Consider the following 14,542-nt stretch of genomic DNA (forward strand, 5'->3'; position numbering starts at 1 on the left):
GGCGCTAGGAGGAGTTTTCTATACATAAGCCTTCGCTGTAACGCAAATCAAAGGAACTACACGTTCCAGAAGCCAACGGTGCTTCCGGTGGCTGCTTTCCGCCACAATCCAAACGCCAATGGGGGTGGCAAACGCACGTCAAAGGAGGAACCGACGTGATACAAAGTGATTTGCAACGCAAAGTCAGAAGCCTTGACGTAATCTATCAAGCTCATAAAACTGGCGGGGAAGGCCCTCATAATACTAAACTTAAGTAAAACTTGAGTAAAAATGTGACGGTGCTAACGGCTTTATGATATTAAACACGTTTAATAAGCGGCTTTAAAAAAAAAAACTTGGGATAAAAGTAATGTCATTGTGTAAAGGAAACCAATGCTAAATAATTTAGTAAAATGCAGCTTTTGTTTGGGTCTATTCGACTGAGGTAGGCATGTGCGGCTAATGAAATAGCATTAATTTATTAATTCATTCTTTTTTTTTTTAATGAAGGTAATAAATGTCTCCCTATATTACTACCGACGAACTATTCATGTTGCCATATATTTTTAAATAAAATTGCAGAACACAAAGTTATCTTTAATAAAAATAAAAATAAAAACGTATGGGGAGACGATCAAATCAAATTCAGTGTATTGCCTGAAGACTAGATGTAGAGAAAATGAGAGCAGTACAAGAGTGACCAGGGACAGGTTTGAAAATTCCCTCCCGTGCAAACTCAACATTAGCGTGAATGTTTCCCGCTGACTGTTATCTGAAGCTGCAGATAAAGGGTTATTTTTCATTCTCTAGTCCTTTGCTTTTGATGTTTGCAGTTTGATTCTGTTGACGATACTTTGCTTTATATGCGTAGTATTAATCCCTCTATGCGTAGTTTATCATCATCATCTGCGTAATCGTGGGCAGACAACGAGTAAATCGTCAATGTTCTGAATTCCGAAAGTCATTTGAACGCCGCACGTTCTACTTCCGGTAAGAAACCGCTATCTGAGGAAAAACATCCCGAGCTGGATTCCGCTAGACGGCTACACATCCGCAGAGGCTAAGCGTTGCTGCTTTGTGTTCATTCTTTGGATCTGAACGTCTAAAAAAACACGGAACTACAATATGCTCGGCCAGAGATAACCTTACAGGGGCTGCCACTGCCTCCTCGGCCGGCTGAAGGACGGTGTCGGACGGCGTAGGACGGAGGGACGGACGGACTCCTGATGGAGAGGCCGGCCAGGCAGCTGCTGCTGTCCGAGCTCCGCGTCCGAAACACGGCTTACGACGTGAGCCTCAGCTGCTCCCTGCTCACATGGAAGAGACGGGTCTCCAGCCCAGTCTACCACCCCTTCAAACCGAGTAAGTCCTGCTTGTCTGCTTGCGTGTGGGTACGTCTCGCACCTACATTGTGTATGCTCTCTTGTCTGTCCGTCTCTCTTTTCCCTGCTTCTGCAAACACACCGCGACATCGTGCGGCATAAACAAAGGACGCGGCAAGGACACGTTGTGGACTGCGTGTCTTAAAAAAAAAAAAAACTCAACTCAACTGGACGTTAATCAATGTCCCGAACAATGATTCGCCAAACTCGCCCTGTGGCACTAAGTGACACATCCGCTTACATAAGGCACAGCATCTGAGAGGAAACAGAATATGTGGAGGTCAGTATGGAGTTCCAGGCCAAAGCGCAGCGCAGCACAGTGATAAACTCAGACTCTGTCACGTCTGGACTTTATGCAACTTTTGCAATCGCTGATGTGAATAAGCAGGGATGTGGCTGCCAGCTTTCCACCAATCCATCTAGAGTCTGGTCTAGATCAGAGGTGGGCAAACTTTTTGACCTCTGGGCCACAATGGGTTGTAAGATGTGAGAGTGGACCAGGAGCACATGGAAGGAGTGTTTTGGTGACCCACCTTATAGGAGAAAAAATACAGCATGTAATGTGCAGAAAACGCGTGCTTTAATGTCCATTGAAAACAAAAGCGTTGCAGCAAAACGTCTGTCGGAATTTAGCTCTTTATTGAAATGACTCTTAAAACACAGAAACAATTGATGAAATACAACCATTTGAGTACTTACTTACTATTAATATAATTTCTTCAGACTTGGCAGGCCCGATGAAAAAGCTTAACGGGCCACATTTGGCCCCCGGGCCGTAGTTTGCCCATGCCTGGTTTTGATGGAGTCTAGATGGAGGGATAACTAGAAGGATAGTTATCACTACTGTATTAGACTGTCAACATCCTCCACCTGTGTCATTGTTACTAAAAGATTCAACTGCATTATGACTTAGTCTGTATATATTAACCGCATTCGTCATGCTGGTAGACTGATTACAGAACCGAGCTTCACCATTACACCGTCGAGTTACACGTTCCCCCCCAAAAAAACATTCCAGCTGCTTCCACTTTTTCCCCCTGTAATCTCTCTGCGGCTGCTGCTGCTCGTGTCGTCTCTTGGGACATTAATTAATTAGAATAAAAAGAGTCACGCGATACACATGGTGGCGTCACATCCACTTTTAACTTCTTTTTTCTGGTCTCAGTAAATAGCAGAGGGGGGAAACAAGCTCTGCTCATCGTTTAGCACACTCGTCATTTTTTGTTGTTGAGACGACGCTGCCCTTGAAGTTCCGAGAGAGCCGGAAGATGTCGAAATTCAGAGGCCAAACACAATGCAATCATTAGTCAGCTGTCACATGGCTTTACAGTGTTCTCGAGCCCATAATGTCCTTCATAAAAGACGTGCTGGACCTTGTCTCTGAACAACACGTCGCACACAATCAACTTTTTACATTCAACTTTTTTTTTCCGCCTCAGTGTTTCACTCTCATGAGGTTTTGACGAAAAACTAAATATTTCTGCCATAAAAAAAAAAGGAAGATACACATTACAAAATAAGCAAATCCGACAATTAGGTCAAACATCATTGTCCATTATATTCAACTTGCATTGTTTCCAGATGACTTTGTCCAAACTTTTCAGTTCATTCATTAATCGTGAGTTGATTGACCTTATCGATGGATTAACACCCTAAACATTTATCCTCTGACTTTAAGTTGAATTCTAATGGGTCACATTTGAACTTTTCTTTTTTCTTTTTTTTTGTTTGTTTTTTTGAAAGTTGTTTAAAAGTAACTTGTTCCAGGTATACAGGTATACACCACGGCATTTAACAATTAAAAACCCTGTGTAAAAAAATTAATTTAATCGATTAAATTCTTAATAGACGATTAATCGATAATCGATTAATCGCTAACATCCCTGGTTAGAGGAAGAAGGTTTCAGATGCGTCTCCACATGTTCTGCCTGCGCTTTGCTCTTTTGGAGTGTTTTTTGGTAACGCTGTGGTTCTCCCGCAGGCTTTTGTGCTCCTTTGTTCCCTGGTCGACTGCATGCAGGTAGGAGGAGTTCATGCTCCCATAATGCAGTGGGCCACCCCACCTGCTGAAAGTGGCGCCGCTGCAGTTTGAACATGTTTCAGTGTTTGATGGCAGAACTGCGTGTGTGTGCGCGTGTGTGTGTGTGTGGCTTTGAACTTGTGTTCCAAAATAATGTGATTTATTTATTTGAATAAACAAGACATGCAGACTGCTGTTGACATGTAAACAGCAGTCTGCTGTTTGTAACTTCTCATGCTTGTATTGGCTCTACTTTAAAATTTCACTCGAAATCACATTTTGGAATATAACTCCTCTACTCATAGAAGATTGTGGATTTCCTGTTCAGTGCTGTTTGCATCGTCATCAAATGTAGCAGAAACATGCGTACTTCTCCCCCTTTCAATGTGTAGTTTGCCTCAGTAGTTTGAGAAACTGTAGTTTGTAGCTTGTAATGTGCTGCCGCTTCCAGGAATGTCACTGTGTAAGCAAATCGGAACGCTCCCACTCAGACTTTGTTCCTCCCCACTAAAGAAAAACATGTTCAGATGAGTGTTTAATCACCCACTAAGACTTGCAGAGTCGTCAGACTCGTCCCTCGTCATCCTCTTGTGTTGAACACAGGTCGACCTGCTGTCGGCCTCTGGCTTCTTTCCCGCACGGCTCTTTACGATCAGCAGGACAGAAGAACAATGTTTTTAGTGTCAACTTCTTGGCCTGCTTAGCGAGATTACTGATACATGTCTCTCTTTTCTCTCTCTCTTTTCTCTCTCTCTCTCTCTCTCTCTCTCACACACACACACATGCATTTGTAACTGAGATGGTGTCAATGAGAGGGTCAGCCCAGGTCTGCTGTTCCCACTGAAAGCTGAGCCGATTTCTGTGCCGATCGCCGTGCTGTTTGAGCCGCGTCCCCTTTTCCCACCGCCCTCACCTTTGTCTGCAGCTTTAAACTTTTTTTTTTTTTTATTAATCTTTTTGGCCAATGGGAAAGCAGTACAGCTCTGCGCAGTTCCTTCCCATTCTTCATCTTCAAGCACACGCTGGCACTTTAGTTTTTTGTCTCCCCCATTCTCAGTCAAACTTTGGCTGAGTTGGCCGTCAGTGTTAGTTTATCATTTACGCAGCAGCACTTTATTTTTTTTATTTTTTATTTACACAGGAATTCCTGCACAAAACGCTGCAGCGCACAGATTCAGACGCGGGCTTTCAAACACACTGAAAAACTCTCGCGCTGCGTTGAAATGAGCTCCGACAGCCTCGGCCGCCACCGTGTTGGTCATGTGACCTGTCGTGTCACGTGACCTGTTGTGTCACGTGACCTCTTTTATGGCTCCCCAGTCAGCTGTCAGCCATGACCCTGGCTTTACCTCTGCTCCAGCTCCGGCAGTGTGGCGAGTGGAAGAGAAGCTCGGCTGATTGCGGGCTTTCTTTCCCTCGTGTCGCTCCTGCCGTTTTTCATAGAAAAGTCGAGACATTTCTTCATAAATGGCAAGGAATTTGTGGTTTATGTCCAATTTATTGGATGTAGTTTATGTCCAATTTATTGTGCATAAACTACGCAGGCGTATTGCATTTACTTGGGGGAAAAAGCTCTGTTTTTTGGGGTAATTTTTTTTCTCTAGTGTTTCTGTTTTCTTTTCTATCTTTCGGACTAATCTCCCCCCCCCCCCCCCCCCACCCTCCCCCCCCCAAGTTTAGAGAGCATCTGAAACAATCGCATCCATTCCGTTACTGAGAGCTGGATTGAATGGAAGCATACATGGCCAGTTTGTTTAGTTTATTTAAGTTTGACTTTGGCCTGGGTCTGGTTTAAGACACCGGGAGACGGCCCCGTCTTTAAGTCACATAGACGGTGTTGCCATTAGTTTGTGGACTTTACGCAGTCACCTGAGGACTTTGCGGTTGTTCAGAGGGAAAGCTCATTCAGATCTCCTCGACATCGTCATGTTTCTACGGGATCAGTTGGACAAATATGGCGTGCTCCATGGATACGAGGTGATGCATTTGAAATGCGTTCGGGCTGGCTACGTGCGGACACAAAAGACAATCAGGAGGCTGTTGGCGCCGTTGGAGGCGGATGCACCGGAATCCTGGTCCAAACGCTTTTCTTGCAGGATTTCAAAGTGTCACGATAATTCAGAAAAAAACCCCTGAAAAACAGGGCTGAAAAAATTACTGCAAAAAACGGGGGAAAATTAGTCTGAAAAACAGAAAAAAAGAGATTATTCCGAAAAACAGAGCTTTTTTTCCCAAGCAAATGCAATACGCTTCTGTAATAAACCAATAATAATATTGTTTTAGGGTGCTATACTGAAGTGTGTGTCTCTGTGTGTCCGTGGACAGGTGTGTGTCACAGTGTGCCAGTGTCAGAGATCATCTCTGTGAGAGAGGAGGAGGACGAGAGCAGCAGCAGCAGCAGCAGCAGCAGCAGCAGCAGCAGCAGGAGGCAGCGGAGGGACGATGGCAGCTGGAAAAAGATCCAGGAGAGCGAAGGGAAGGGCTGCAGGCAGGCCTTCACAGGTAAACACACGTCGGGTGACAGGGCGAGCCGACACGAGACACGCCCGTGACTCACTCAGCGGTTCGGCTCTCGGGCATTTTCTCAGGTTCACCGGCGGTCACACCACTAAATTCACTATTGGTTTAATTACAGTGAAAAGGAGAGTGGTTGAAGTTTGCATTGGTACTGAGATGTGTGGGAAATGGCAGAGAGAGGGCGAGGTGGGGTAGAATTAATGGCAGGGAGAGAGAGAGAGAGCAGGCAGCATGTGTGCATCATTTAGTAAAATATCAAGCACAATGTCTCCTCTATTGGGGAGCCGCACGGCGCCTCGGGCAGCGTGTTAACAATGCTGTACGTCTAATCCCCGCTCGCATGAAAGAACCCCGACCAACTTCCTTTTTTGTTTTTTGAACGCCTCCTTTTTGTAATTACGTCGCTTCAAAGATTGGAAAGAGCCACAAAAGTGGTAACTGATCAAACCGAGGAGTAACAAACCTCGAGGAGTCCCTGCCGAACACAAGTGGGAAAATACAATGCTGGTGGTGGAGTCCCAGGAGCCACGTTGTTTTCCTTATCATGAAGTCGCCGCCCAAATTTATTCCCCAGCACTCAGGAATTTTCCACAAAACCAATAACGCCAGCACACTTTCTATCATGTTTAATATATAATTCATTGAAATGATTGAATTGAATTGTGGCAAATTAAACGGCCAAACTCTTCTGCATAAATATACACAGACTGCCAGTCAAATCTTTGGACACATACTTCTGATTGAAGGGTTTTTCTTTCATTTTCATGGCTGTTTACATTGTAGACTGTCACTCTGGTCATCAAAACTGAAAAACTGAAAAGTGTGAAATAACTTAAACAAGTTTTATATTTTAGATGATTTAGAATAGCCACCCTTCATATAAAATATATATAACAAAACATATTTAAGTATTTGATTTTTTTTTTTGTCAAATATCTTGGTCATATATTTGATGTCTTCAGTGTGTATCTACAGTGTAGAAAATAGTAAAGATAAAGAAGAAACAGGTGCGTCCAAACATTTGACCGGATTTTAAAATCCACCTCTGGATCCGCGACCCACCAGTTGAGAAACGCTGGTGTGAAGAGTTTGCTCTCGCCACCGTGAGAGGGGAGCCGAGGGGAGGTTCCAAGAAGTGAGATTGAGAGGGCCGCGGCGTCGTGAAAAATCAGTGAGTGGTGAGTTTTCAAAGCGTCCCCTCCGCTGTGCGTCTGCCCTCCGCCAGTGTCGTACGTGGAGAGGTGTCATCGCCACCGCTGGCGGTGCGCTGAGGTCACCTTCGCCTGCCGGGACGAGGCTCTGCGTCGCCACTGGGTCGCCAGCATCCGGGAGCAGCTCGCCGCCATCGGTACGCGCACGCCGCCGCCACACACGTGTCTCGATTGTGGAGGGACTCTCCCGGTGACGCTGTTTTTTGTGTTGTTGTCGTTGTCGTTGCTGTTTTCTCCTCCAGCCAGCCGACCCCGACGCCTGCTGGTCTACATCAACCCGTACGGCGGGAAGCGGCAGGGAAAACGCATCTACGAGGAAAAGGTGGCGCCGCTGTTCGCCCAGGCGGGGATAGACACACACGTGATTGGTAGGTCCTGGCCAATCCACTTCCTGTTTCTCGGGCTCCTCCTCCCATCCGAGGTCAATCACGGTAGCTGCGTTTCCATCACCCCGAGAATTGCGCGAAACCTAAATATCGCAATTAAAAACTGGTAATGGAAACACTGAAACTTCGAAAATATATCGCAGTAGTGTCATGGAAACACTTTTTCGCATGTGCGCGTCCCCGTGATTTAATTGGATAAAAAAAAAAATTATGCACACACCATAATGTCCCCGTTGTGCGTTGCAGTCACCGAGTACGCCAACCACGCCAGAGATCACCTGAGGAAAGAGGCGGAGCTGAAGGAGCTTGACGGGTGAGAGCATCAAATCATTGAGTGGCCTTTCACAATAAAAGCACTGCAGGGAACCAGTTTAGCTGACAGGGGACCCGAAGGTGTACGATTCACTTTTCAGTCTCCCCAGAATTGAAGAAAGAGGAAGATTTTATTATCTTGTTCCTTTTTTCAGAAAGTCTGGAGACTTTCAAGTTGCAAAACAGCTCCTGCTGGAGGTTCCTATTTTTGTCTGCGACAGATGACGATCAAAGTGGACGTCATATGACTAAAACTGAACCTTTCGCTGGACAAAACTTTGCAGTTCAATAAAAACCTTCATGATGACACATACAGCACCAAAATAACAAAAAACAAACCTTAAATTTAGTTCCCTTAAAAATAGATTTCTGTGCCAGCTTCCTCCACCGCGCACGCCTCCGTCCACCCGGTGACTGATGATTATTTTTTTTGGCTCTCCCGCTCAGGGTGGTGTGTGTCGGAGGGGATGGCATGTTCAGCGAGATCATCCACGGCCTGGTCTGGAGGACGCAGGCGGACGGCGGCGTGGACCCAAACTCTCCGGAGGAAGCTCTGTCTCCCTGCTCCCTTCGCATCGGCATCATCCCGGCAGGTCAGGCTCGCAAGCAAAGGTCCTGGATGGTTTCGTTTTGGCAGTGGAAGCGATTCCAGTGACTCACAGTTTTATTTCCTCCACTTCTTTTTGTCTCCGAGACTGAGTCACGTCACGGCGCTGCGCTGCGCGTTCTTTACTCTTTTCCCAATTTGTCTGTTTTTGTTCAAGGTTCCACCGACTGCATCTGCTTCGCCACCGTGGGCACCAACGACCCCGTGACCTCGGCCCTGCACGTCATAGTGGGTGAGTCACGGCACGTGGGTAGACGTCTAAATACAAGAACACCCATTTAAGTTAAAAAAAAAAAAAGAAAAAAAGGAGATGATAGCATCAGTTCATACCTTGAATAAATAACTTATGAGTCTTTTTCCAAAATTAACCATCCGGAAGTGTGACTTTCTTCAACAACCCACCTGCTGGAAACACTTCGACTAGCACTAATGTTCTCCACAATGCAAAGGTGGTGCATGTTGCGTTTCTTTTTCTACGTCCAGCTTCTTGTAAAAACCAAGTAGTTGCATCAAAATGAGCGATGAACTTCCGGTTCATTGCCATTTTTTTGAAAATTGTGGAAGCAAGAATACTGGTCCGTAGTCTCCAGTTTTTACGAAGTGGAATTGCTTTGGCTGTGAGCCCTGGTTGAAAATGATAGATTGCAAAAGTATGTAAATGGTTCAGTAACCAATTCAATTATATTTATTACTAATATCATAGCCGTATCTACAGAGTCACAACTTTTTTACAATATTCAGTATTTTAGTACTTTTTCTATCTTACCAAGAGAAATACAGTCCACATTATCCATTTTGTGTTTTCATCTGCATTATCTTTAATTGTTGGTGTGTTTGCTGCAAGACGAGGGCCTACATTTACAAAAAAAAAAAAAATCACTGAGCTCATTTGCTATTTCGGTTTTGTCATCAATGCCATTTTTCGCCATATAATTCGGAAGAGCCGTTTTTTATTTGCGTTCTCATTCCACATAATCCGGTGATATATTGCAGCCACTATCTTGCGTGCGCTGCTTTCGGTTCTGGTACAAAGCCTTGGTTTTGTGGCCGTGTGCGCAGGGGACTCGCAGCCGATGGACGTGTGCTCGGTGCACCACAACAACTCCTTCCTGCGCTACTCGGTCTCCCTGCTGGGCTACGGTTTCTACGGCGACGTGCTGACCGACAGCGAGAGGAAGAGGTGGATGGGACCGGCCAGATACGACCTCTCAGGTAGTTCACTGGGCCACTGAAAGGGAAATCTGTCACTTTTTATTGCTACATTTAATACAGTCCCAGCTACTTTAGAATTAAGGGTGGGGAAGAAAGAAAGATTCTTAGATTAATCCCGATTATGACATTGCCAATTAAGAATTCATATATATGTATATATATATATATAGATACACAGTATGAATCGTGATAAATCACGATTTTCAATTAATTGCAATTAATTGCATCGTCGCCGTCTGAATCGGAATCCCAGCCCTATTTTAAATGCCCTTTAATCTTTTTTCTGTTATGAATAATACTGATGAAAACCACAACTTACACTAATGTTGACAGACAACTACAGTGGTCGAAGTGTACACTTGTTGACAGGTGTGAACGCGGCTCATTGCTGATGCCCGCCCCCTGCTGACACTGTGACTTGCTGCAGGTGTGAAGATGTTCCTGACTCATCATTACTATGAAGGCACAGTGTCCTACCTGCCCGCCGGAGACGTCATAGGCACGCCCAGGGACGCTGCCAGGTGTCGCTCAGGGTAAGCCAGATCCTCCGCTGATGTTCTTATGTCACTTTTTTTTTTTAATCAATCAATCAAACTTTAGTTGTGTAGAATCTTTCAGACATAAAAAATGCAAGGCTCTTGCACTCAAAAATTAAAAATCAAAATTCAACAGCCAATCAAAACCCTCCCCTCTGCCCCCAAACACACACGGCTAACCACCAATCCAAACAACTCAGCTAAAATACTATAGAATAAAGAAAAAGATCTTGAAGCTATAAGACAGTGGAATAAAAAGACATATAAAAATATGCATGGAACAAAATGACCTGAAAAGGCACCAAAGACAACAGGCTTTAAGGCTAATAGACAAGACAAGTAAATGAAAGTAACAGAAGTCAGGTGAGTCTTGAGCATTCAGCCACCGTAGTGGCTGAATGCAGCCTCCCCGGGTTTTTTGTTTGTTTGTTTGTTTGTTTTTTCAAAGGATAAGATTTATTTTTAAAACCAGCGTCCAGAAATAGGCCAGTTTTCAAAGCCCCGGATTCGATATCTGCTTCTGTACTATAGGCTGCCAAGTTGTATTTCACATTGAAGCAGCAGTGGCCAGTAAAGCACAGCACAAATGTACGTAAATAAGCGTTAATATTTGCAGCAGCAGAAATAGTAATAAAGTAGTAATAAATTCTAAAAGGGATGCTGAATTTTCAGACTGGATAGTCTGAGTGTTTATTGCTGAGTGTTGGTGACTGTACAGTTTAATGCCAGCAGTCATAATGAGCTCCATTCACATCCTTTTCTCCCTGTGAATCGCCAGCTGTGTGGTTTGTCATCACAACGGGCAGCTCCGCTCAGAGACGGCCGAGCGGTACGAGGCGGACGAAGCGTCGGACGGAGGTGAGCGCACTCCGCCTCCAGCGACTGCAGCAGACCTTTCAGCCAGCAGGGGGCAGTGGCAGAAAACATGTGAACTGCTGCCTGGTGTGTGTGTGTGTTCTCCTTTGTAGAGAGCAACAGCGAGTGGAGGACAATCAGGGGGAAGTTCCTGGCCATCAACGCGGCCAGCATGAGCTGCGCTTGCCCCCGCAGCCCCAAAGGCCTCTCGCCCGCCGCCCACCTGGCCGACGGCACCACCGACCTCATCCTGGTGCGCAAGTGCTCCCGCTTCGACTTCCTCAGGCACCTGCTGCGACACACCAGCAAAGACGACCAGGTAGAGCCAAGATGCCTTTTGCCGTTGTGCGCTTTGCCTCCCAGTCAATGGCTGGGTCTGAAAAATCACCCGCTGGTTCTCAGGCTGGTGGAGTCTCAGGATCCGGAAAAATCCAGTTTGAAAATCACCCGCTCGTTCCCGGAGACCACAGTTTTCTTTCCTTGTAATGAAGTCCCGGCCTAAGTTTATTTCCCAAAAATCAACAAAACGCTAGCCCACTTTATATCATGTCTATTAACAAAATGATTGAATTATCTTGCATTGTATGTCCCGCAAAATAAATGCCCAATATTTTATTTATAAATATCTATTTTTTTTAAATTAAGTATATTAAATATGATACAGGTAGTTTTGAATTAAGGTGAATGCATCTTCAAATTGCTAAATCTGAATAACTTTACACAACCTTTAAGTGTTTTTGTGTTGTTGTTGTTTTAATAATTAATAAAAAACTAGGACAGAATTTGAATATTTTACATAAATAGAAAATATTTGTCCACACCGTTCAGTGCCTTTCACACCTTTAGAGCAAAAGTCTTTACAAAGAGCCGGTTGTTTGCTTCCCCCCCCCCTCTCAACAGTTCGACCTGTCCTTCGTGGAGGTGCACCGAGTGCGCCGCTTCCGCTTCACCCCGCGCCACTGCCAGAGCGACTCGGACCTGGAGCTGCTGGACCTGCGCGACAGCGGCAAGCACCATCAGATCTTCAGCCACATCTGCCGGGACCACCCGGCCTGCGGCTGCGCCCCCGCCTACAGCAGCTGGAACTGCGACGGCGAAATCCTCAACCACACGGCCATCGACGTCAGGTACGGCAAGGGTGTCGCGCTTTCTGATTGGCTGTTGCTGAACTGTTCACAAGGGAGGGGGGGTAAACCCCCACGTGGACTGAACGACTACCTCTGGTGTTTTTCAGGGTTCACTGCCGGCTCATCAAGCTGTTTGCCCGAGGGATCGAGGAGCCGGCGGTGTTCAGCGACGACCACGCCAACCCCTGTGCACTCTAGACCCAGTCATGTGATCCCCCACCCCCCAACACACTCCACTCTGTTACACCCAGTGAGTCCAGTTGACCTGGACCCAGTCATCGCGTCTCCGCGACCTTCTCCATTCGACTCGACTCGGACTGACTCTCGCTCGTTGTTTTGACTCTGACTTTCCTCGACTCCTAAAACACCTTGTATTTATTTAGCTCTCAATTAGGCTAGCAAATAAACAATAGCGTATTTGCACTATATGCATTTTACAGTAGGCACACGCACATCCTGCAGCGGATCATCACAAGTTCATTCACACTTAGAAATATTTGCATCAGCGGCGCCAGCGGTGAAATTATTTTTGGGTGAATTAAGTGGAGTTTTATGTTACATTCCCTAAAGATGACCACACACACACACACACACACACACACACACACACACACATGCACACCATATTGGGTGAAACACAGCCATACTCCAGCAGTCTTGCACCTCATGCAGAGGAAGCAGCTAGCGGAGGTTCAGGCGCTGACTCCTCCTCCTCCTCCTCTTCCTCTCTCTATTCTCACTCGGCTCTGGAGAAGGTAAATGTCGTGCACGCTGCTGCGTCCGTGTGCACTGACGTCGATTCGCGCACGTCAGAGGCAGCAATCTGGTTTTGCGCTTTCATCCACACGGCCTGCACACGGCCGAGCCGGGCTCATCAGACTGACGTCGTACAGCACAGACTGGGATCCTTTGGGTTCTCTTTGAAAAAATACAACAGTAGTGTACCAGTATATTGGAAGAAAGACAAACATGAATGTTAAAATTCATTGTTTCACTGCTTTCTTTTTGCCAGCACCAGGTCATCATAATATATTTAACCTTATATGTCGGATTACCAAGTTCCCGTCACACTGTGAACTGTATATGAAGTCGGACAACATGGGAACAAACATTGAGATCAAAGTATGGAATCGCCTCATATACATGACATCACTGTTACCACAATCTATTGTTATTTATAGTTAAAAAAAAAAAAACACAACTCTGTGCAACATTAGCTTGGTTATTAGTATTAGTTTTCCGCAGTTGAGTTATTTTCCAATGGATTCTGTGCTGAAGATTAAGGAAGCCGAATGTCGTAATTGTTAAAATGAAACTAGGATCTGAACATATGCAACCTTGAACAAGAGCTCCGCAGTAGACACATGTAGCTTTTTGTTTAGAGGTCAAAGGTCAAAAGGAGGTGGGGATCACTGAAATAACTGACCAGCTCACCGCACCGTGACAAAGGCGGGGTTTTATTTTTAATGCCAAGCGGTCCAGTGGTGATTTTCAAACAGGAAGTCGTTCTAAAATCTTAACGTCTGTTTGGACTGAACTGTAGCTCGTGTGTAGCTCCCCGTCCACTGCGCACGGTCTCGTAAAGGTAGCAAAACCATCCATAATCTGACTTTTTCCATCTTCTTTATATTAAAAAAAAAAAAAAAAAAAAAAAAGAATCAATAGATGGGGAAATCCAATTATCTTCATCTGCTGTGACCTGACAGGAAGTCGAGTATCGGCACTGGAGCCGTGATACCGTGGAAGCCGTTTCTGTTTCCTCTCTGCTCACATTGAGCAGGACTCAAACTGAAGGGGGAGGGAACAGTCACGACGAATGGCGTTTCTTTGTCTGTTTAAAAAAAAAAAAAAAAAAAAAAAAAAAATTAACGGTCACAATCAGCTTTCTTTTGTGTTTCTAAGCCGAACCAAATACTAGACAGGGTTCAACCGTGTAGCTTTCTGCCGTTCATTTGGCAGAAGCGCCGAGCCGCAGGTCCAACACCTCCTCGGTTTGCGGGGCAGCTGGTGGGCCTGCGAAGCCTCAGCTCAGCTGTCTGTTGACGGATCATCAGTCTGGCCGGCAGCACCAGTGAGGTCGACTGGTCACAATCGACTGAACAGCCCTCAGGCTGTTCATCTACATTTTGCAATTTATGACAGAGTTCAGCGTGTCTGCCATTTTTTCCTTGTCTCTCCTTCCCTAACTGTGAAGCTAACTGCTAACATGCTATTGGACGAGATGTTTCCCCACCCCCCCCCTATTTATGCACAGTGTCTCACAATCCTCCGGGTGTTGGTAGCGTATGAGCAGTGCCTCATGATGGTTGCAACAGCTGCATTAATTATGCAACAGTTAATATTAACTTTAGTTAGCTTGAACGATATTCTTTCCTCGCAGCTTTAAAAGGCTTCTGTT

At 45.5% G+C, this 14,542-nt stretch overlaps 1 protein-coding gene and 1 long non-coding RNA gene across 4 annotated transcripts; one reads left to right on the plus strand and one right to left on the minus strand.

Annotated features, from left to right (window-relative positions):
• The first annotated feature begins 29 nt into the window (after window positions 1-29).
• On the plus strand, window positions 30-12,567 carry LOC142883981 (ceramide kinase-like). Of its 3 annotated transcripts, none has more exons than XM_076019347.1 (14): window positions 30-124; window positions 1,119-1,341; window positions 5,707-5,883; window positions 7,124-7,246; window positions 7,352-7,477; window positions 7,742-7,808; window positions 8,255-8,400; window positions 8,572-8,646; window positions 9,474-9,626; window positions 10,054-10,159; window positions 10,941-11,020; window positions 11,131-11,336; window positions 11,918-12,144; window positions 12,252-12,567. In XM_076019347.1, exons 2-14 carry the CDS (start codon window positions 1,206-1,208, stop codon window positions 12,340-12,342), a joined length of 1,713 nt encoding a protein of 570 aa, XP_075875462.1. In that variant the 5' UTR covers window positions 30-124; window positions 1,119-1,205; the 3' UTR covers window positions 12,343-12,567. The 3 variants fall into 3 exon arrangements, with proteins under 3 accessions (XP_075875462.1, XP_075875461.1, XP_075875460.1); XM_076019346.1 differs by lacking the exon at window positions 30-124 and adding an exon at window positions 240-424; XM_076019345.1 differs by lacking the exon at window positions 30-124 and having other exon boundaries at window positions 979-1,341.
• Window positions 12,568-13,331: 764 nt separating this feature from the next.
• On the minus strand, window positions 13,332-13,775 carry LOC142883982 (uncharacterized). Its single transcript, XR_012926102.1, has 2 exons — window positions 13,642-13,775; window positions 13,332-13,573 (listed from the first exon to the last, which is right to left on the minus strand). It is a non-coding gene; the product is annotated as an uncharacterized LOC142883982 (long non-coding RNA).
• Window positions 13,776-14,542: the final 767 nt, after the last annotated feature.

Source organism: Nelusetta ayraudi, unplaced genomic scaffold (genome assembly GCF_046127955.1).
Source record: "Nelusetta ayraudi isolate G7.1 ecotype Tasmania unplaced genomic scaffold, CSIRO-AGI_Nayr_v1 ptg000009l, whole genome shotgun sequence".
NCBI lineage: Eukaryota > Metazoa > Chordata > Actinopteri > Tetraodontiformes > Monacanthidae > Nelusetta > Nelusetta ayraudi.

Excerpts from the sequence above, each read along its gene's own strand:
- LOC142883981 (XM_076019347.1), top strand. The coding sequence starts at position 1,206 with ATGGAGAGGCCGGCCAGGCAGCTGCTGCTGTCCGAGCTCCGCGTCCGA. Across the intron at positions 5,884-7,123 it reads CTGCAGGCAGGCCTTCACAG|TGTCGTACGTGGAGAGGTGT; the intron begins GTAAACACACGT and ends GCCCTCCGCCAG. Across the intron at positions 10,160-10,940 it reads GCTGCCAGGTGTCGCTCAGG|CTGTGTGGTTTGTCATCACA; the intron begins GTAAGCCAGATC and ends GTGAATCGCCAG.